The sequence below is a fragment of the Pleurodeles waltl genome, chromosome 4_1 (assembly GCF_031143425.1).
Source record: "Pleurodeles waltl isolate 20211129_DDA chromosome 4_1, aPleWal1.hap1.20221129, whole genome shotgun sequence".
Classification (NCBI taxonomy): domain Eukaryota; kingdom Metazoa; phylum Chordata; class Amphibia; order Caudata; family Salamandridae; genus Pleurodeles; species Pleurodeles waltl.
In genome coordinates this window covers 809,657,141-809,678,545 of record NC_090442.1, presented here as the reverse complement: position 1 = coordinate 809,678,545, position 21,405 = coordinate 809,657,141, and the positions used below count along the sequence as shown (strand labels likewise).

Genomic DNA, 21,405 nt, shown 5'->3' with positions numbered 1-21,405 from the left:
AGACCCCGGAGAGTTCATTCCAATAAGGGTCAAAACATCGACTAATATTACATGGTCAATCCCTGATCATTCAATGCTGGACACTAACAACATTTGGAAATGTCTTTGATGGTTTTCATAACGTTTCTTGCATGGGCTTGACCTTCCCTCTGTACATATTGAATATCTCTCCTTTTTCTCATTTTTGTTACATTTAATTTGTTTTGGCACATTGTTTTTTTCAGTATTCACTGCGCCGACACTTGGAGCACCGTTGTTTTGATACACCAGTCTTTATATAGACATATATCTATACATATTCTAAAACCCATGAATGTTTTAAAAAAATATATATTTCTTTACAACATTTAAAGTTGTGTTTATTTGCTATGCTTGACAATATTGCAAAGTTGTTTACCGATTTTTTGTGTGAATCCCATAACCATACAAATAGCATTCATTTAATTATAATCATGGCAGAAAACTTGTTTGTATTTGTAATTGAAAATGACAGCGGTAATCTATTTTAATTCAAGCAACTACAGACTAAGGTGCCAGCCAATAGGTTATGTAAAGCCCACTGTAAACAAATGTTTAAACATCTGCTGTACATGACTCACATAGTTGAGCTTGTTGTGGTTGGTTGAATACCATATCCTGTAATGATTTTCCTTTCTAAGAATATTTCCTAAAGAATCTTGCATGAAATTGCGCAGCATATGATTATCTTGTAGAACTTTTTAGGTACACGAGGTGACATAGTCTAGTCAGTACGAGACTTTATAGCTATTAGTCTTTTTATCCCCGAAATGCCAATCTAATTATTTTAATGCTTAAGTTAATACCTTCTGTTCCTTGCTGATTGTGCAAGACCATTTACTGTATAATCCTCACAAACATGGCATGCGTGCTCGGAAACAATAATTCCAAATAGCTATGTGCTTCCTGTTTTGTTGCATCTAAAAAGACACTATTGACCTTAATAGATCGATCATCATTGGTCATTTGTAACACGGTTCATCCATTGAGAAAAAGACATCTGGAGCACCTGCACTCGTGCAATCCAGAGTGGTCTTTTTCACGGGGTCTGGATACGATGTGTGAAGAACATACATTGTCAGTGCAAAGGCACGTGCGTCATGGGTTAAACCAAATGTCTCCATACTCGTGCATGGGAGGGTAGGTAGTAAGGCTACTTTAACTAGCGGCGTTAGCTGGGATATATGAAATGCTATACCAGATCATCCACTGCAATTATCCAAAACAGAGTGTATCCGATGAATCCTTTTCCGTTTTCCTCCATTTTAGAAAAAGGAGATGAGACGATGACCTGAAAAGTGTAAACAGAACATAAAGGGGAATTATTATAAAGATGAAGACCAGGTCACGGCCCTGAATAGATGAAAGAATCATGCAAAGAATACAGAAACAAATTCGTAGCATAGAGCAGAAAGGAGAGGTTCAGCATGACTAGGGTGGTCATTCCGAACATGGCGGTAATGACCGCACTGCCGGAGGTGGCGGTAATTACTGCCGAAGGCATGGCTGTGCAGACCGCCATATAAAGATAACAGTAGTGAACTGACTGCAAAGCAGCCACGTCACTACTCCCCACCTCCAGGCCTGAATCGACCGCCGGGCCAACAGTAGCCACTTTCGACCCAGCATTGGAGCCTAGACCACTGGTGGGATAATGATCCCATTTCTACCAGGGATTTCCTGGCAGGATACCCCGCCAGGTAATCCCTAGAGGAAACTATACTGGTGACAGGAATACTCATTCCTGTCACCAGAATGTGACGTGCTAGCCCCTCCCACTGCCACAACCCCCAAATACCTCCCCAAGCCCCTGGATCCCCTCACCCCCCAACCCCGAACTGCAAAAGAAATCCTCCACCCTACTCCTCCTAACCCAGATCACCCTTAGGCCCTCCCCAACCCCCCCCTCACCATCCCCCACCCCCTCCACCTCCGTTTAGGCCCCCCATCCCCCAAATACACATGCACGCATACATAGACATATACACACACATTCATACACACGGACACATATCCCCCTCCACAAACACACATGCACAACCCAGTGCACGCATGCACTCACCCAACTCCCCCCTTCCCTCTCGGGCAGCACTTGCCTGTTCCATGGCGCTGCTCTGGGAGGGAACGGGCTCCTAGGATGCTGCACCGCCGGCATCGCCGCGTCTCCATGCACTGCCACGCCTATGGTTGCATCATTATAGGCGTGGCAGTCTGGACTGACGTGGCGGTGAGGGTGGAGCAGCATCCACCCCTGCCATCGACTGCCAGCATGGCGCATGTCGGCCCTCAGACTGTCAGCATGGTTGTCGGCGGGGCATCCCGCCATTATCATAATGACCGCCTTAGTATTAGTTAACCCATCAATGTTAATAACTAACTTAGCTCTGGACAGCTACAAATGGATGAAGCAAACATTTAGGAAAGGCCAAAAAAGGGAATTTGCATAGGACTGAAACTGCAAACCTTTTGCCATTGTTTCTAAGGAGTGGCATCAGTTTCATTAGACAGTAAAGATAGGTGCGCGATTTCTGAAAAGATTTGCATGATAAGGGCAAAATTGGAGTCAAAGAAAAACCCTAGATTGTGGACAGTATATACAGAGGAGGCACATGGCCTTGTCTCTCAAGCTTAGTACACATCCAGTCTGGGGTCCACCAGAAGACCGACCATAAACACCACAGTTTTGTCTCAGTTCATGTTAAACCAGTTGCACCCATCCATGTCCAGACAACATTGGAAAAGAAAAGTGAATTACCACCCAGCTAACTAAATAGGGAGCTGGGTGTCATAAATGTATACGTAGCAAAGGCTAAGAGAGTGGACAAATATGGTCAAATGGTGAACACTGATGTTAAACAAGTGGCCCCTGAGGCACATCACAGTCAAAGGGTCAGGGGAAGAAAAGAAGAGGGAGCAAGATTAACAGATTGAAATCCCATAAAAATGTGGTGAACACCAGTACAATGGTAAATTTATGGGTAATCAATAAAATTATGTAATGTATTTCCTACAAATATCTGCATTTTTTATCTTGCATCTGATTTAAGCTCTCTTGATTTGTGAAGTGTAGGAAATCACCCTTTTTGACGTGGTTAGCCCCCACTTTTTGCCTGGTTTCTGATGTGACATTAACTGCTAACCAGGTCCGCAGTACCAGATCGCTTTCCCAAAACTGCACAGTTGTTTTGCACAATTGGCAAACTCATTGGCTACCACTGTAAGTCCCTAGTAAATGTTGCCCCTGGTACCTAGGGCCTGGGGCACCAAAGAAGGTCTCTGAGGGCTGCACCACCAGTAGTGCCACCCCCAGGGATCCCTCACCAAACCCACACAGTTTTGCCATTGCAGACTGCATGTAGGGGGTGCAGGCTAAATTGAAAACACAACCTGGCACAGTCCCCTGTGTGCCAGGTCCCCCATCACTGCATGTGCCAGGTGCAAGTCACCTCTAAGGCAGGGTGCATCAAAGCACATGTGAGGGCATATATGCATGAGCAGATATGTCCCTGCTGTTTCTCTGTCGATTCTGAGACATAGTAAGTGCACATGGAAGCCATTTTAAATGCAAGTGCTGGGCACTGGTCATTACGAGTTCCCCAGCTTCACAATGGCTCCTCTGAATACTGGGATATTTGGTATCAAAGGTCTCAGAATAATAAACCATCACTGACCCTAGTGATGAAGTTATTACAAAATGCACACAGAGGGCATCTTAGAGGTGCCCCCTGAAAACCTACAAACTATTAGTGTGTTGACTGATGGGTCCTAACCAGTTCAGCCACCACAAATCTGTTTCTGGCCCCTCAAGGTGAGAATAAAGCGCTCTTGAGGGCCTGAGACAAAAGCCTGCACTGAGCAAAGGTATGACCTCCTCTCCCAGGCAAGATGGACATTCCAGGGCAGGGAGCTTTAAAGGCCTTGCTGCCTTTGTAATGCAACCCAGGTCTCTCCAGATGGGGGAGATGAACAAACCCCTTGTCCTGGCCCCATATTTGGTGCCAGCACAGGCGGAAAAATTAGTTAAATTAGGAGGAGTGCCCACTTCATGCCAGTCCCACCCCTAAGGTGGACAAGCTGAAGTGGACATTACTTTTCAAATTCCTCCATCTTGTTTGAAATTAATTAGACCACTAGGGTTAGGGTTATGCCCACTTCCCAGCAGAGGTGATCGCAAGAAGGGTATAGCTATCCTAAAAGGTAGTCAGCTCTTTGGCTACTGCCTAGTACTCCCTGTGACACCCCTAAATTGAGTATTTAAGTGACACCCATAAACCATAAAACTGATATTTCAACAACCTAAGAAGACCAGGAAAAGAAGCAGCAGCTGACCTTGAACCAGCCACTCCGGCCTGCCTGCTGACCTCAACGGATCCTGCACGAGAAGCCAACTAATCCAGCTTTTAATAAAGACTCAAGTCTTCTGTGGGCAGTGCACATGCCCTGCAAGAAGGAACTCCAAAGAAAAGACTCTACAGCTGCTGCACCCAGGAAACCGGACACCAGAAGTGACCGCTGCACCCATCGTCCACGACCCACAGTGAAGCCAACCAAGGGTGCCAATGCAAGTCCCCAGCTGCTCAGAGACCGAGTCCAGTGTGGTCTCACCCATCTTGGACTCAACCAAGATGCCTGCAGCCTCTGTATGCAGGCCCCCTCTCCCACATGCTTGTGGAGAAAGAAAATCTGACATCTCCAGCAGCCGCAGCACCCGTGACCCTTGACCCAAGCTGACGTGGGTCACCTATGCCAATGATGTCCCCCGGCTTTCAAGAGCTCGAGCCCACCCTGGGTCCACCCCTACCGGACCCTCCAACAACACCTGCAGTCTCAACACACAGGACCCCCTGACCGTGAGTGGTCCCGACATTGAAAACCTGATGCCTAAGGACACCCCTGCATCCTTCACCCCTTGGCACAGGAGAAGAGGACAAAAGGTGCACCTGTGTCCCCGAGAACCCCAAGTCTACTACCTACCTGCTTGTTATCTCTGACTCGCTTCGTAGCCGGAGTCTGCAGCCTGTCTTCACGAGGACCAAACTCCCATAGGAAACCATTGGGCACTGGACACCTTACTATAACTCTGTGCCACCCTAGTGTAGCCCGGTGTGACCTGTTGGTGTGGTCTTGATCAGAGCCCAATACTTACATTAACTCCCTGAGATTGGCTTTGTAAGTAATTGTTACGCCCTGTTTGCTGAACATTGTTTTCCTTCATTGGATAGCATTGAGACAACTCTGAAAAGGGCAATCTCTATTTCTGAAACTGCAAAGTATTTATGCTTAAAGGTATTCTTACCCTATTACGAAGTTCTTGGGTTTGAAATGTATATAAAAAGAATTGTTATTGTTCGAAATTGGTCTCTGATGTATTATTTGAGTGTGTGTCTCATTTTTTGCCTCTGTGAGTACAAATGCTTAGAAGTACCCTTTGATAAGCCCAGCTGCTCGCCCACACTACCACAAATAGAGCATTAGTCATATCTACTTTTGCCTCTGCAATACCAATTTGAGATCCACTGGACTCTCTGCACAGTGTACTTCATTTTACTGCACTATATGGAGAGTCAGCTTCCTACATGCAGAAACTGTGAAAATAATGTCCTAATATTTGAGTTTAATGCAGGGTGTGGCCAAAAGGAGAAACAATGAAAGTAGAATATTTAAGGAAAAAGGCAATGAAAAGATTGTATAAAACGTCACAGCTTTCAAACCATGCACATTGGAAGCCATAGGAAGATTACATACAAGCAGAATGAGGACTCAGTAGAGTACATCAACAATGTATACACTTGTTTGCATGTACAAATTATTGATAAATTTATGGATTATCCTAACATATGTAATTTTTAACCATGCAAATGTATAAATTGCATGTCATCTTTTTCGAGTGTTTTAATAAAATAGGGGGTGTGCGAAAATTGCATAATTTCCCTTCTTCACTATGCAAAATGTGTGGAATATTACATGAGAAGCATAGTGCAGCATTTAGTGCTATTTTCTTAGTGCAAAATGAAATGCAATAGAATGCAGACCGCAGCCTCCAGCAACTGTTTGCAATCTCTTCATTCCTTGTCCCATTCTTCCTCAGTTTAGTTTTTGCCCAAAATGTCTGTTGCACGAAACGGTCGTAAAAGCATAATTTCGGTCATTTTGTGTAAGAATAGTAATGTCAGATTACTGAAATATAACAGCTTACCCAGCATAACAAACATTTTACCCACCCCTACCGCACCCCACAGCTAATGTATGCTTAATAGAAATCTATGATACTTAATAAAGCATTGCTTATTTCTACAAGACACCTACTAATGTATTTTTGCCTGTATACCTTAGCCTGCATGCACTCTTAAACTGGGCGAGTCACCTGAAAGTAAACGAAAGGAGTGTCATGCTTACACTACTCACTATCAAATGCAAAGGTTATAGTTAGAAAGTGCCTTGTATATGTTTAGTCGGAGTCATGACTAGATAGTCCACAATTAAGTCAACTGGATGATGTCTGCTTTACCTGTTTGCAAGATTAATAATTTACCAGTGCTCTGTCTTCTAATGTAAAATGCGTTATTTTATCTTCAGGTAAAAAGAATAAAGGAATGCGGGAAACTGCTGATTGCCCTTGATCTTTGCAACTGGCTTAATGATTTTAATCATGCTTTACAAGCTGTTGTTCAAATTTATGGCCTCCTTGTTCCCATAATATACCACAGAATTCCTTCAAAATCAGCAATGCAGGTAAATTCAGGACTTGAAAGTTTTCTGTAGAAAATATTAATTGATTTGCCTTGTAGCTTCCTTTTCCTATCTTTTAGCTGCAGTCCATATTGCGCACATGCAAAGTTCTTACATGAGAATTTTAATTTTTAAACAAGATCTGGCGCGGCAATACAAGTTCCAATTAGTTTTTTTTTTCTTTGTTCATTAGTTTGTTCATAACTTCCTGCAGATTCGCTTTCTTGTTAAATGAAACTTCAATTGCTACACAAAGGGTCCTCTAACATTGCTCTTGTTTTTGTGGGACAGCACAAAATGTGCCCTTATGATGTGTGATGTGTCCCCATGCCCTGTGCAATTGTGCATCCACGTCAACATGTCCACTTGTCTTTTCTTCCCTTACATATTTCTCTGTTTTGCAGTCAGAAACACGTTGATCACTCTGCTTGGGAGTTATTCCAAAGGTAGCAATCCGATTTTTGTTTTCATTTGATATTGTTTTTCTATTTTTACCTTAAGATATTTTTCGTACCTAGCAAAGTATTGCAACACTCCTTGGGATTTCCTCTTCATGCTTCTGAAAACCAAATTATCTGAAGGAGGGCTTTTGAGGCTGTTAATCTGCACACCTCTGTCAGTTTGAGCATTGGCTCTAAAATCGTGTTGCTTGTGCTAGAAATATAGTTTGCCAAACTGGCCTCTTTGTACCATTGAGGAGCCCACTACATTGTAATACAGCTTGAACAATAATTGACAGATTGTTTGGGCGTGCCATTATGAGGTTCTGCGACATAGGATGGGGCCACATTCTGCAAGATAATATGAGCAGATGCTAATGAAAATAGTATTCTTGGCGCAGGGAATTTTACATTTACTCCATATAGATCGTTGAAGGCAGTGTTTGTATGAGCTTCATTGGTTAATTTGAGACATAGTATGGCTGCCTTATTGGTGCTTGCCTAATATCTTGCCTGACTCCTTAGACGGTTCTTTTGGAGTCTTTCTAGTTTCATTTAAACATGCAACTATTTTTCCTTTTCCTCAAATATAAATCTCTCTACCCATCATTGCTCTCCAGTCTTGTTCTGTTTTACTATTCCCTAATCTCTCATAACACTTTGAATTTCTTGTTTATAATCAGCTGTTTTCTTACGTTTGCGCCAAATGTCTTCTATTCCTGCTTCCGTCTGGCTTTCATTTTCCTCATTCCACTGAAAATGCAGTTGTTTCTGTTATTAAATCTCTCAGTCTCTTTCCTCTGTTTGTCTTGCTACACAAGCCTCTCTTATTTTAGACCTGAATGCTCCTTTCCACACATTTGATTGCTTTATCGTCTCTTCTGTGCATGCTGCTCTTTGAGGTTTGTGACAGTACACTTTCTTGTTTCTCCTCATGTTTTTCAAGTGAGACTAACTTGGGATTTTTGGTGGGACAAGTTGTGACTTTCGTCTCGCAGTCAGTGGGGTATTCCAAGCCTCTGTTCTTGAACACTCATTCTCTCAGTTTACACTGCTGCAGTCGCCAGGTTGAAGAAAGGTTTTATTTTTGTCAATCTTCTGAATTTGAGAAAATAATACTGAGTCATAATGTCATCTATGAGGTGGCGGTTGGGGGGAGGGGTGGGAGAGAGGTAGCTTGAGAGATATGCATCTGAGTTTCCTGTATTTTACCTGCAATATTATTTGAAGATTTCGTGTAGAAGACCATAGCCTGCTGGGTGGAATGTAAGGTAGAAACAATTTAGCAATGTAATCCGGTGAGCAGGCTTGTAAAGGTCTGTTGACAAGGCAGAAAGTTTGACGTTTTTTAAATGTCAGCCTGTAGATGGACGTCAACATGCTTGATATGGTCATGGCATTTCGAGTCAAACAAAAACATAATTCTGGACACTTTGGGGGTCTCGAAGTAATCAGTTCTATGCATATGGTATTGTGAAAATCCAAACAGACTATCGCCACAGCAAAGACTATGGTATTTTCTAGAAGGAGATGGGGGGTTTACTGTCAAACAGCACATCTGGTTAATAGACTTTCTCAATAGAAAGTTGAGGAGGGCAAGTGTCTTCCCCCCAAGACATTGGAAGAAGGGGCAAGATTTGCAGGGCCCACAAGCATGATTTCTATTTTAGACAAGTCCAACAGAGCAAGATTGTTAGTATCTAGTGTTGAATATGAATTAGGCTTTTGAATATGATTGAATGATTCTGTATCTCATCTTTTAGCCTGAGGTTGAACTGTATCATCTACCTACATTGTGGTAGTCAATCTTATTGGTGCCCAGGATGAGAATAGCGAGTGGGTGCCTGTAAATGTTGAAAAAGATTGGTAACAGCTGATTCTTGAAATAACCCTGTGGATATTGATGGTTCTGGAACGGAATGGACCCAGGGTAACTTGGTGGATTCAGTTTTCCAGAAGTTAGGACAAAAGCCAATGGTGTTTTATTGATACCTCCTGATGTCTATCTATCAATCATTACCTGATGTTTGATGGTAATACATACAACACATAATTGTAATGGAATCAAGACACAATGTGTGCACTGGTCGGAGGTGGTTTAGAAGCACTGACTCAATGCAAGTCACTAAGCAAGGCCATTAGATTCAAGCTGTGAGGTCTCTTGGTGGGTGAATGCTGTAAAAAGTGTTAGGATAGGCAGGGGATTGCTTAGGTTTGGGTAATGATAGCATGCTTTGCTGCTTAAGAGATAACTCCAGCAGAGACAGAAGTGTTGATTAAATAATGATGACTGTAGCAAGTGCTATGAAAGCCAGGTTGATAACTTTTTTACAGATGTTCTGTGATTTGGCTGATTTCTGATTGATATGACAGGGTAAGAAAAAATATATTTTCTATGGCGCTATTGTGGAAAGATTCAATTTGATAGTGTTACTTTTGGTATGCAGAGGTGATAATAGATTATCACAGAGATCTTTTGATGGAACTGTGATGCTAGATACTGGATCAGGGATCACCATCTTGTAGATGTGGAACAATTCTTTGATACAATTCACATCCTTGGTAATGCAGGCCTTGAAGTATTACTTTTTGTTCTGGCACATGCTAATTTGTAGCCTCTATAGTGCATATGAAAGGCAATGTGGTCAGATCGTAGGTGAGACCTCTTCCAGCATCTTTAAGCACCCATCCAGGTGACAGGTGTTTTGTAATCCATTTGCTCTTCTTCAATGAATTTGACTTGAGAGCAGGTATTGGAGTTAAATAACTAAGAACAACTGCTATTTTGAATTCCAGGAGCACTAGCATTTGAGAGGGTGTTTTCAGTTTAGAGTCAGCCATATCAAGAAGCAATTAACTGAAGGGTTCAGGATGTATTTTACTCGGATTTCTCCAAGAGTGGGCAGATCCAGATATTGTTTAGGTCTATTACAAAGCTTGCTGTGAACGCAGATGTTGACTAAAATATGGGTATGTTGGTAAACTTAAATATTGGTGTCGAGTACAGGTATTAAAGAGAATAATACATCTGATAGATACTTCTAGCTGCAGACTCCTTACTTTAGAATATTCCTAGGCATCAAACTGGATCTGCAGATTTTTTTAGCAAAACCCCTTGTGCTTGCTGGTAGGTTGCATTGTTCTTCACCATATGGCATTGCTGGCATTATCTGATAGAGGCTTCTAGCTGCAGATTCCTTACCTTATTCCTTACCTTAGAATTCCCTGGCATCAGCTTTGAATCTGGATTTTTTTCTGCTGAGCAGTACCCTTCGCGCCTTCGGGTGGCGTTGTTCAGATCCGTGGGTGTTGTCCGGCTCCACGTCTTGTTGTCAGCGTTGTTGGAGCCATCTGTGACATCACAGTCTTCTATATAGGCACCACCCTGGCATGCATGTGTCAGTTATTTTCCTTCCGCGCAGGTTAAACGCAGGTCTGCATAGAGCTACCCTTTTTTCAACATTCACCGAAAACTTTTTCGATTGCCTGTGCGAATGACTTTGAGGAAGACTGGATTCAAACCGTGTGGTGCATGTCATCGCGCCATGTCGGTCACTGATCCACACCACATTTGTCTCTGGTGCCTCGGGAAGGACCATGATGTGAAGTCGTGCTCCGACTGTCAGGCCATGGCTACGAAGGCCTTGAGAAAGAGATCTCTCAAACTTCTAGCTGCCCTGCAGCCATCTTCGGTCGGCGCGACTCCGAGGAGATCATGGTCCCGCTGTAGGAGGAGATCACAAAACACTGCTCCAGGAGCCTTAAGTCATCTTCCTACAATTCAAGATAATCGGGCATTCAGGTAAGAGGCACAAAAAGAAGTTGTCCAAGCGGACTTCAACTTTGCCATGCCTGTCGGCCCAGTCCCTTTAAAGATGGTTGTTTCTTGGTTTCTTGGACAGAGCCGCTGTCCACTGGAGTTTGTTGGTCCTTTGGGTGGAGGTCAGTCCTCTGAGTCCTCATAGGTTGCTAGTCCCACTGTATGCGTCGCTGTGCAGGTTCTTTGAGTCTGGAGACAGGCTGGTAGGTCTGGGACCAAGTCAGTTGTTGTCGCCGTCGTCTCTGTGGGGCTTTCAGGTCAGCAGTCCTTCTTGTTGTTGTAGGTCATCAGGAATCTGATTTCCTGGGTTCAGCGTCACCCCTGTTAGGGCTGGAGGGCAGTAGCCAATGGCTACTGTCCCTGAGTTTGGCTACACCCTCCTTGTGCCTCCTTCCTTTGGGGAGTGGGGCACATCCCTATTCCTATTTGGGGGAATCCTCCAAAACAAGACGGAGGATTTCCTAAGGCAGGGGTAACCTCAGCTCAGCACACCTTAGGGGCTGTCCTGGCTGGAGGGTGACTCCTCCTTGTTTTTCTCTTTATCTTCTCCGGACTTGCCACCAAAAGTGGGGGCCTTGTCCGGGGGGGCAGGCATCTCCACTAGCTGGAGTGCCCTGGGGCTCTGTAACACCAGGCATGAGCCTTTGAGGCTCACCGCCAGGTGTTACAGTTCCTGCTTAGGGAGATGTGAAGCACCTCCACCCAGTACAGGCTTTGTTCCTGGCCACAGAGTGACAAAGGCACTCACCCCATGTGGCCAGATACCCGTCTGGATGTGGCAGGCTGGCAGAAACTGGTCAGCCTAGCACTAGTAGTTGGACTGGTATACAGGTGGCATCTCTAAGATGCTCTCTGTGTGCATTTCTCAATAAATCCCACACTGTCATCAGTGTGGATTTATTGTGCGGAGAAGTTTGATATCAAAGTTCCCAGTGTTCAGTGTAGCCTTTATGGTTTTTGTGGAGTTCATATTTGACAAACTCCCAGACCATATACTCTTTATGGCTACCCTGCACTTACAATGTCTAAGATTTGGCTTAAACACTGTAGGAGCATAGTGCTCATGCAACTATGCCCTCACCTGTGGTACAGTGCACCCTGCCTTAGGGCTGTAAGGCCTGCTAGAGGGGTGACTTACCTATGCCACAGACAGTGGGTTGTAGGCATGGCATTCTGAGGAGAGTGCCATGTTGATTTAGTCATTTTCTCCCCACCAGCACACACAAGCTGTGAGGCAGTGTGCATGTGCTGAGTGAGGGGTCCCCAGGGTGGCATAATACATGCATCAGCCCTTAGAGACCTTCCCTGGTCACAGGGCCCTTGGTACCAGGGGTACAATTTACAAGGGACTTATCTGTGTGCCAGGGCTGTGCCAATTGTGGAGACAAAGGTACAGTTTAGGGAAAGAACACTGGTGCTGGGGCCTGGTTAGCAGGGTCCCAGCACACTTCCAATCAAAACTAGCATCAACAAAAGGCAAAAGGTTAGGGGGTAACTATGCCAACAGAGGCATTTTCCTAAATTTTGTCTGCCCTAGACCAAGGAGAATAGATGGTAGCATTGGACTTGCAGGATGCGTATTTTCAAATCCCCATCTTGCCCGCCCACAGGTGTTACTTGCAGTTCAAGGTGGGTCACAAGCACTTTCAGTTTACTGGGCTCCCCTTCGGTCTCACCAGTGCCCCTCCGGTGTTCACCAAAGTGATGACAGTGGTGGCAGCTCATCTGCGCAGGTTAGAGATTTCAGTCTTCCCTACCTGGACGACTGGCTGTTGAAGGCTCCGACACCCCAGGCTCTCGTCACCCACCTTCAGACTACGGCAGACCTCCTGCATTTGCTGGGGTTCACTATAAATGTGCCGAAGTCACACCTGACTCACTCTCAGAAGCTCCCTTTCTTCGGCGCTGTTCTGGACACTGCATTTTCGGGCCTATCCTCCCAAAAAGAGAGTCCAGGATATTCAGGTTATCATTTCGATGTTTCGGCCTCTATCCTCCTTTTTGCCTTCTGTACCCCTGGTTGTTTGAGCGAGTGTTTTTCCTATTTGCCTCCTGTACCCCTGGCTGTTGAGCGAGTGTTCTCCTTTTTTGCCTTTTGTACCCCTGTTTGCCTGTGTGTGCCCCCCTCGCCGTGCCCGTCGCCTTTTTTCTGCCTCGTTTTCTCGATCGCTTTTTTCCTCGTTTTTTCCCGCCTTTTGCTGCCCTCGCCGCTTCATTCCCTCTCCCGCTTTTCCCGCCGTTTTTGCCAGCATCCCATTGGCCCCTACCCTCCCGCCACCCGCCTCCCAGCTGACCCCTCCTCCCAGCTAGCCTTAAATGGCGGCCGCTGCGCGACGCAGGTAAGCGACCCTTGACCTCCGGGTAGGTCGCTACCCGCGCCGCGACAGCGAGCACCACCTCTGCCCCCCTGGTTACTGCTGCCCCTGAGCGTGAGTGTGCCCTTGTTGTCTGTGCGAGTGTTTTCCTTTTTGCCTTCTGTACCCCTGTTTGTTTGAGCGAGTGTTTTTCCTATTTGCCTCCTCTACCCCTGGCTGTTGAGCGAGTGTTCTCCTTTTTTGCCTTTTGTACCCCTGTTTGCCTGTGTGTGCCCCCCTCGCCGTGCCCGTCGCCTTTTTTCTGCCTCGTTTTCTCGATCGCTTTTTTCCTCGTTTTTTCCCGCCTTTTGCGGCCCTCGCCGCTTCATTCCCTCTCCCGCTTTTCCCGCCGTCTTTGCCCGCATCCCATTGGCCCCTACCCTCCCGCCTCCCAGCTGACCCCTCCTCCCAGCTAGCCTTAAATGGCGGCCGCTGTGCGACCGCGCGCAGCGGGCGCGCCTCTGGCGCGCCTAAGGCAAGCCCGTCTGCGCCCGTCCGCGCCTGGACCGCGCCCAGCGCCCGCACCCCTGCCCCCCCCAACCCCCTACTGACCTACGACTCCACCACCCTCAACCCCGGCCGCACGCCGGGCTGCTACCGCGCCACCCCGAAACGAACCCATGGACCCTTCAACTGCAGCAGCTGCCGCTTCACCTGCCTACGGACTCACACCGCTCCCGTCAAGAACGACTCCCCCGGAAGCAATCTCCACTGCATCCTGGTCAACACCCGATCCGTCCACAGACACGCCATCGAACTGTGGAACCTCATCAACTCAACGAACCCGGACATCGCCTTCCTCACCGAGACCTGGATGAACCCCTCCTCGGCACCCGACATCGCCATAGCCATCCCCGACGGCTACAAAATCATCCGGAAAGACCGCACCAACCGCATCGGAGGAGGCGTCGCCATCGCACACAAAAGCTCCACCCGTATCTCGACCCACACCGACGACTCACTCCCCAACGCCGAACACCTCCACTTCGTGATCCACAGCGACCCCAAGACCACCCTCAGAGGCACCCTCATGTACAGACCACCAGGACCACGCACCAAGTTCAGCGAAGACATCGCAGACTTCATCAACCCTCACGCACTCTCGTCCACCGACTACATCCTCCTAGGGGACCTCAACTTTCACCTGGAGAACCACACCGACAACAACACCACACCCTTACTGGACAACCTCGCCAACCTAGGACTGAAACAGCTAGTCAACACCCCCACCCACTACGCCGGACACACGCTCGACCCCATCTTCTCCTCCAGCAAACACATCTCCTTCAGCCACACCACCGAACTCACCTGGTCGGACCACAGCTGTGTCCACTTCAGTTTCAAGAAGACCACCATGCACCACCACACCCAGCAACCACCAAGAAGACACTGGAATCGAATCACCACAGAACAGCTCGCATCGACCCTCTCCCAGAACCAATCCACCAGCACCACTAACCCCAACGAAGCCGCCAACAACCTCACGAGCTGGATCTCAGACTGCGCCAACCTCCTGGCCCCCCTGAAGACCCAAGCTAACACCAACAACCACAAGAAAAACTTCTGGTTCACCCCCGACCTCAAGGACTCCAAAAAAGAATGCCGCACCCTCGAGAAGACTTGGCGCCTCAACCAGACCGAGGAGAACATGTCAGCCCTCAAGAACGCCACCCGCCAACACCACCAACGCCTCCGCGCCGCACGAAAATCAGCCTACCAGAACAGACTAGACAACAACGCCCACAACAGCAAGGAACTTTTTGGCATCGTCAAAGAGCTCTCCAACCCAGACGCAGAAAACAACTCCATCCCTCCCTCACAGGACCTCTGCGACTCCCTCGCAGCCTTCTTCCACCACAAAATCACCGACATATACAACAGCTTCACCACTACCAACACAAACCCACCCCCGGAACGCCACCGACATCACCACCATCCTCACCTGGAACCCAACCACCACCGAGGAAACCACCCGCGTCATGAACTCGATCCACTCTGGATCTCCATCCGACCCCTGCCCGCACCACATCTACAACAAAGCCGACAACATCATCGCACCCCACCTCCGAGACGTCATCAACGCATCTCTCACCTCCGCCACCTTCCCAGAGAGCTGGAAACACGCAGAGCTCAACGCCCTCTTAAAGAAACCAACAGCAGACCCCACCGAACTCAAAAACTTCCGGCCCATCTCTCTCCTACCGTTCCCCGCCAAAGTGATTGAGAAAATCGTCAATGCTCAACTCACCACCGCCTTGGAAACCAACGACTCACTCGACCCCACACAGTTCGGCTTCAGAGCTAACCACAGCACCGAAACCGCCCTCATCGCAGCCACGGACGACATCAGATCCCTGACCGACAAGGGAGAAACCGTGGCCCTCATACTCCTGGACCTCTCTGCAGCCTTCGACACGGTCTGCCACCGTACCCTGATACACCGCCTCAGCAAGGCCGGCATCAGAGGCAAGGCCCTGGAATGGATCATCTCCTTCCTCTGCGGAAGACCTCAGAGAGTCCGCCTCCCCCCCTTCAGATCTACAGCCACGGAGATCATCTGCGGCGTCCCCCAAGGATCCTCCCTCAGCCCCACCCTCTTCAACATTTACATGACCCCCCTGGCGAACATCGCACAAAAACACGGACTCAACCTCATATCCTACGCCGACGACACCCAGCTCATCTTATCCCTCACCAACAACCCCACCTCAGCAAGGACCAGACTACACGAAGGCATGAAGGAAGTAGCAAACTGGATGACAGACAGCAGGCTGAAACTGAACACAGAGAAGATGGAGGTTCTCATCCTCGGCCCTACACCCACCACCTGGGACGACTCCTGGTGGCCTCCCGCCCTAGGCAGCACTCCCCAACCCACCGACCACGCACGCAACCTCGGCTTCATCCTGGACTCATCCCTCTCCATGTCTAGACAGGTCAACTCGGTGACCTCGGCATGCTTCAACACCCTCCGCATGCTCCGCAAGATCTTCCGCTGGATCCCCACCGATACCAGAAAGACCGTCACCCACGCCCTCGTCACCAGTCGCTTGGACTATGGGAACACTCTGTACGCCGGCATCACCATCAAGCTGCAGAGGAAACTTCAACGGATCCAGAACGCTGCCGCACGACTCATCCTGAACATACCCCGCCACCACCACATCTCCGGACACTTGAAGAAACTTCACTGGCTCCCAGTCAACAAGAGGATCACCTTCAGACTCCTCACCCACGCACACAAAGCCCTTCACAATCTCGGACCAAAACTCATCAACCACCGCATCTCCTCCTACACTCCTCCGCGCACCCTACGCTCGACCGGACAAGCCCTGGCAGCCGTACCCCACATCTGCAAAGCCACTGCTGGAGGAAGATCCTTCTCTTTCCTGGCAGCGAAGACCTGGAACTCTCTGCCCAGCCACCTTCGCACCATACCTGACCACCTCTCCTTCAGGAGGCAGCTCAAGACCTGGCTCTTTGAGCACTGACCCCCGCCCACCCCCCCAGCGCCTTGAGACCCTTACGGGTGAGTAGCGCGCTTTATAAATGCGAATGAATGAATGAATGGTGAGATAGACTCTGAGGCTGTTGGGGCTCATGGCTTACCGCATCCTATTAGTCAAACATGCCAGATGGAATATGAGGGCTCTGCAGTGACACCTGAAGCTCCAATGGGCACCGAATCAGGGAAATCTTACCGTCATGGTTCAGATCTCGGAGGGAACTGCAAAAGACCTGCAGTGAACTGCGATTGGGTCAAATGCAGACTCCTCTCCCTTCCCCAAACAGATCTCACAGTAGTTGCAGATGCGCAATTTCTGGGATGGAGCAGCCATCTGGGAGAGAGGCAGAGATCAGAGGTCTATGGTCTCTGGCGTAATCCGGACTTCATATCAACTTGTTGGAGCTTCAGGTGATCCGGCTAGCATTAAAGGCATTTCTTCCTGTTGTGAAAGAGAAGATAATGCAGGTGTTCAAGGACAACTCTAGGACAACACTACTGCAATGTGGTTCTGAAACAAGCAGGGCGGTGTGGGGTCATGGACCCTTTGTCAAGAGACTCTACATCTCTGGACATGGCTGCAACACCAGGGCATATCCCTGGTGGTTCAACACCTGGAAGGTTCTCTAAATGCCAGAGTGGACAAACTCAGCCAGCGATGCTTAGCGGGTCATGAATGGTGTCTCCATTCAGAGGTGGCGCAAGGACACTTTCAGCAGTAGGGAGTGCCTTGGTTAGATATGTTCGCCTCCAAAGAGAACGCAAGGTCAGCAGCATTGCGTGTTGGAGATTCCAAGGTGGCCATCTCCAGGCAAAGCTTTTCGTCGCGAGTGTAGTTCAGGCCTCCTGTATGTCTTTCTGCCCATACCACTTCCGGCCAGAGTTCTAAAGAAAATCAAGAACGACCGGGCCCAAGTAATCCTAGTGGCTCCGGATTGGGCACGACTAGTCTTGTATCCAGAGCTTCTTAAAATAAACATCAATCCTCCAATCAAGTTGCCTCTTGGGGAGGATCTTCTGACACAGCAGCAGGGGAACGGTCTGCACCAGAACGTGTCAACTCTGCGGCTTCATGCGTAGCGATTGAGCGTGGCAGTTGATGGTTTATGACCTCCCTCCCGAAGTTTGTACTGTCATTCTTGCAGTCAGGCGTCCCTCTTCCAAGATGGTTTACGCCTGTCGTTGGAAGCGTTTTATAATTATATTGTACGGAGTGGTCTATTGATCCTCTTTCTCTTTCTCTTTCGAATATTCTTCTTTTCATTCTGACACTTGCACTTAAGGGCTATCTTTCTGCCTTATTGGCTTTTCTTCGACTGCCTGATCAACAGTCTTTGTTTTTCTCCTATTGTACAGAGATTCTTAAAAGGACTTCTACATATGTTCCCACCTGCGCCTTTTGTTATGCCCCAGTGGGACCTTAACCTTGGTCTCACTTTTCTTATGTGCACTCCTTTTGAGCTATTACATAATTGTCCTCTCCGGCTGCTCACTATCAAAAGAGCCTTCTTTGAGGCGATCACATCTGCCAGGAGAGTAAGTGATATGCAGGCTTTATCATCAAAACTGCTGTATCTCATGGTATATCCTGAAAAAAGTAGTTGTAGCCGGGTGTCAAAAAACCCGGCTACATACGACACAGATTCCCCGTCCGGCAAGTGCCCCGGGGATCCCATAAGAGAGGAAATCGCGGAAGCAGGAAACCTGGATATCCGGGTTTCCAAAACCATGAAAACTGAAGAAGGACAAGACGAGCGGGTCGCAAACTCAGAGGAGGACGAGGAAGAAGAAGACGCCGGGACAGAGGAGGAGATCGCGAAAGGAGGAGATGCAGGAGAAAGAAATTCGGACATCGGGGAAGAAGAACCCCAGGACGAAGGACTCGGGAACTCTGGAGGAGACCCCATGGAGGGACAGGGAAGTCCCGAAAAGCAACAACTCTGCCACGTCCCTGCAGGGGCGTGGCTCCAGCAGGTACGGTCCTGCCTAAAACATAAAATAAGAGCTTTAGTGGGAAGGGAGGAGGGTGGAGAGGGCGAGTAGAGGGAGGGAAGGGATATTTAGGGGAGAAAGTACGGACTTGAAGGGACCACAAGGCACTTAAGGCAGAACAGAGGTGGGAACGTTTTATTTTTTTTGTACCACAGAGGTGAAGGTACGGGCCCTATCACTAAACCCATCCTTTCTTTCTCTTTCACAGGGTGAAATCGTACCCCAGACCACCACCACTCCCTCACACACACACACACACACACACACTCTCTCTCTCTCTCTCTCTCTCTCTCTCTCTCTCTATCTCTATCTCTCTCTCGCGCGCGCTCTCTCTCTCTCCCTCTCTCTCTCTCTCTCTCTCTCTCTCTCTCTCTCTCTCTCTCTCTCTCTCTTTCTCTATCTATCTATCTATCTATCTATACCCCCTCCCAGCACTAAGATCATATAAACCCATCACCCAGACATACAACTTACCTACCTTTCGTTCCTTTTCCAGTCAACCTGACTACACCATCTGCGGGGAGAAATAACATCTACCACCAGGAACCCTGGAAAAGAAGAAACAAAGAAAATCACCAAGACATAAAGATAAAAGACAGTGACTGTGACGAGGATACCTATATTCTAAAATAAAATCACTTATATAAAACACCCACCTGAGTGTCTCATTAATCCCTATCGCTATACCCACTGCCACAGTGGTGTCAGAAGTGGGATAGGAGATAGCGATAGAGGACGGAAGGACAGTCCAGCCAGAACAGCATGGAAGTGAAGCCTACCATAGAGGATATGATACAACAACTCGCTGAAGGCCAACGCCATCTTCAGATGGTATGGGAGGCACAACAGAGGGAAGCCAAGGAGGATAGAGAGGCCCTCCAGAGTGCACTAAAAAGCCAGGCCACCATTATGGCAAATAATCAGTTGGTGCACGAGACAGCCCTACAAAAGTTAACTCCTTCGCTGCCAGGCCTTTTCCCCCTCCTGTGCCGAGCCTTTTTTTTTGGCTATTTGGGGCAGTTCACGCTTAGGCCCTCATAACTTTTTGTTTACATAAGCTATCCACGCCAAATATGCGTCCTTTTTTTCCAAAATCCTAGGTATTCTAGAGGTACCCAGACTTTGTGGGTTCTCCTGAAGGACACCAAGAAATTAGCCAAAATACATTGAAAATTTTGTTTTTTTCAACAAAATGGGAAAAAGGGCTGCAGAAGGCAGCTTGTGTTTTTTCCCCCTGAAAATGGCATCAACAAAGGGTTTGCTGTGGCAAGATGACCATCTTCCCAGCTTTCAGGAACAGGCAGACTTGAATTGGAAAACCCAATTGTTCAATACAATTTTGCCATTTTACTGGGACATACCCCATTTTTCTATTTTTTGTGCTTTCAGCCTCCTTCCAGTTAGTGACCAAAATGGGTAAGAAACCAATGCTGGATCCTAGAAAGCTAAACATTTCTGAAAAGTAGACAAAATTCTGAATTCAGCAAGGGGTCATTTGTGTACATCCTACAAGTGTTTCGTACAGAAAATAACACTGAAATAAAAAGATATTGAAATTGAGGTGAAATAAATAGACATTTTTCTCCACGTTTTACTCTGTAACTTTTTCCTGCGATGTCAGATGTTTGAAAGAAATATACTGTTACGTCAGCTGGACTCTTCTGGTTGCGAGGATATATAGGGCTTGTAGGTTCATCAAGAACTCTAGGTACCCAGAGCCAGTAAATGAGCTGCACCTTGCAATGGGTTTTTATTCTGTACCGGGTATACAGCAATTAATTTGCTGAAATATAAAAAGTGAAAAATAGGTATCAAGAAAACCTTTGTATTTCCAAAATGGCCACAAGGTGTTGAGAAGCAGTGGTTATTCGCACATCTCTGAATTCCGGGGTGCCCATACTAGCATGTGAATTACAGGGCATTTCTCAAATAGACATCTTTTTTACACACTGCCTTACATTTGGAAGGAAAAAATGTAGAGAAAGACAAGGGGCAATAACACTTGTTTTGTTATTCTGTGTTCCCCCAAGTCTCCTGATAAAAATGGTACCTCACTTGTGTGGGTAGGCCTAGCGCCCACGAAGGGAAATGGCTCAAAACACAATGTGGACACATCAAATTTTTTCACAGAAAACAGAGGTGTTTTTTGCAAAGTGCCTACCGGTGGATTTTGACCTTTAGCTCAGCTGGCACCTGGGGAAACCTAGCAAACCAGTGCATTTTTTAAAACAAGACACGTAGGGGAATCCAAGATGGGGTGACTTGAGGGGCTCTGACCAGGTTCTGTTACCCAGAATCCTTTGCAAACCTCAAAATTTGACCAAAAAAACACCTTTTCCTCTCATTTCGGTGACAGAAAGTTCTGGAATCTGAGAGGAGCCACAAATTTCCTTCCACCCAGCGTTCCCCCAAGTTTTCCGATAAAAATGGTACCTCACTTGTGTGGGTAGGCCTAGCGCCCACGAAAGGAAATGGCCCAAAACACAACGTGGACACATCACATTTTTTCACAGAAAACAGAGGTGTTTTTTGCAAAGTGCCTACCTG

At 47.3% G+C, this 21,405-nt stretch overlaps 1 protein-coding gene across 1 annotated transcript in view; it reads left to right on the top strand.

Moving 5' to 3' along the window:
- The window catches only part of CFAP54 (cilia and flagella associated protein 54), a 1,075,777-nt gene that overhangs the window by 466,066 nt on the left and 588,306 nt on the right, over window positions 1-21,405 (top strand). The window contains exon 26 of the mRNA XM_069229529.1: window positions 6,595-6,750. Within this exon, the coding sequence (XP_069085630.1) occupies window positions 6,595-6,750 (156 nt within the window). The remainder of the gene's footprint in view (window positions 1-6,594; window positions 6,751-21,405) is intronic.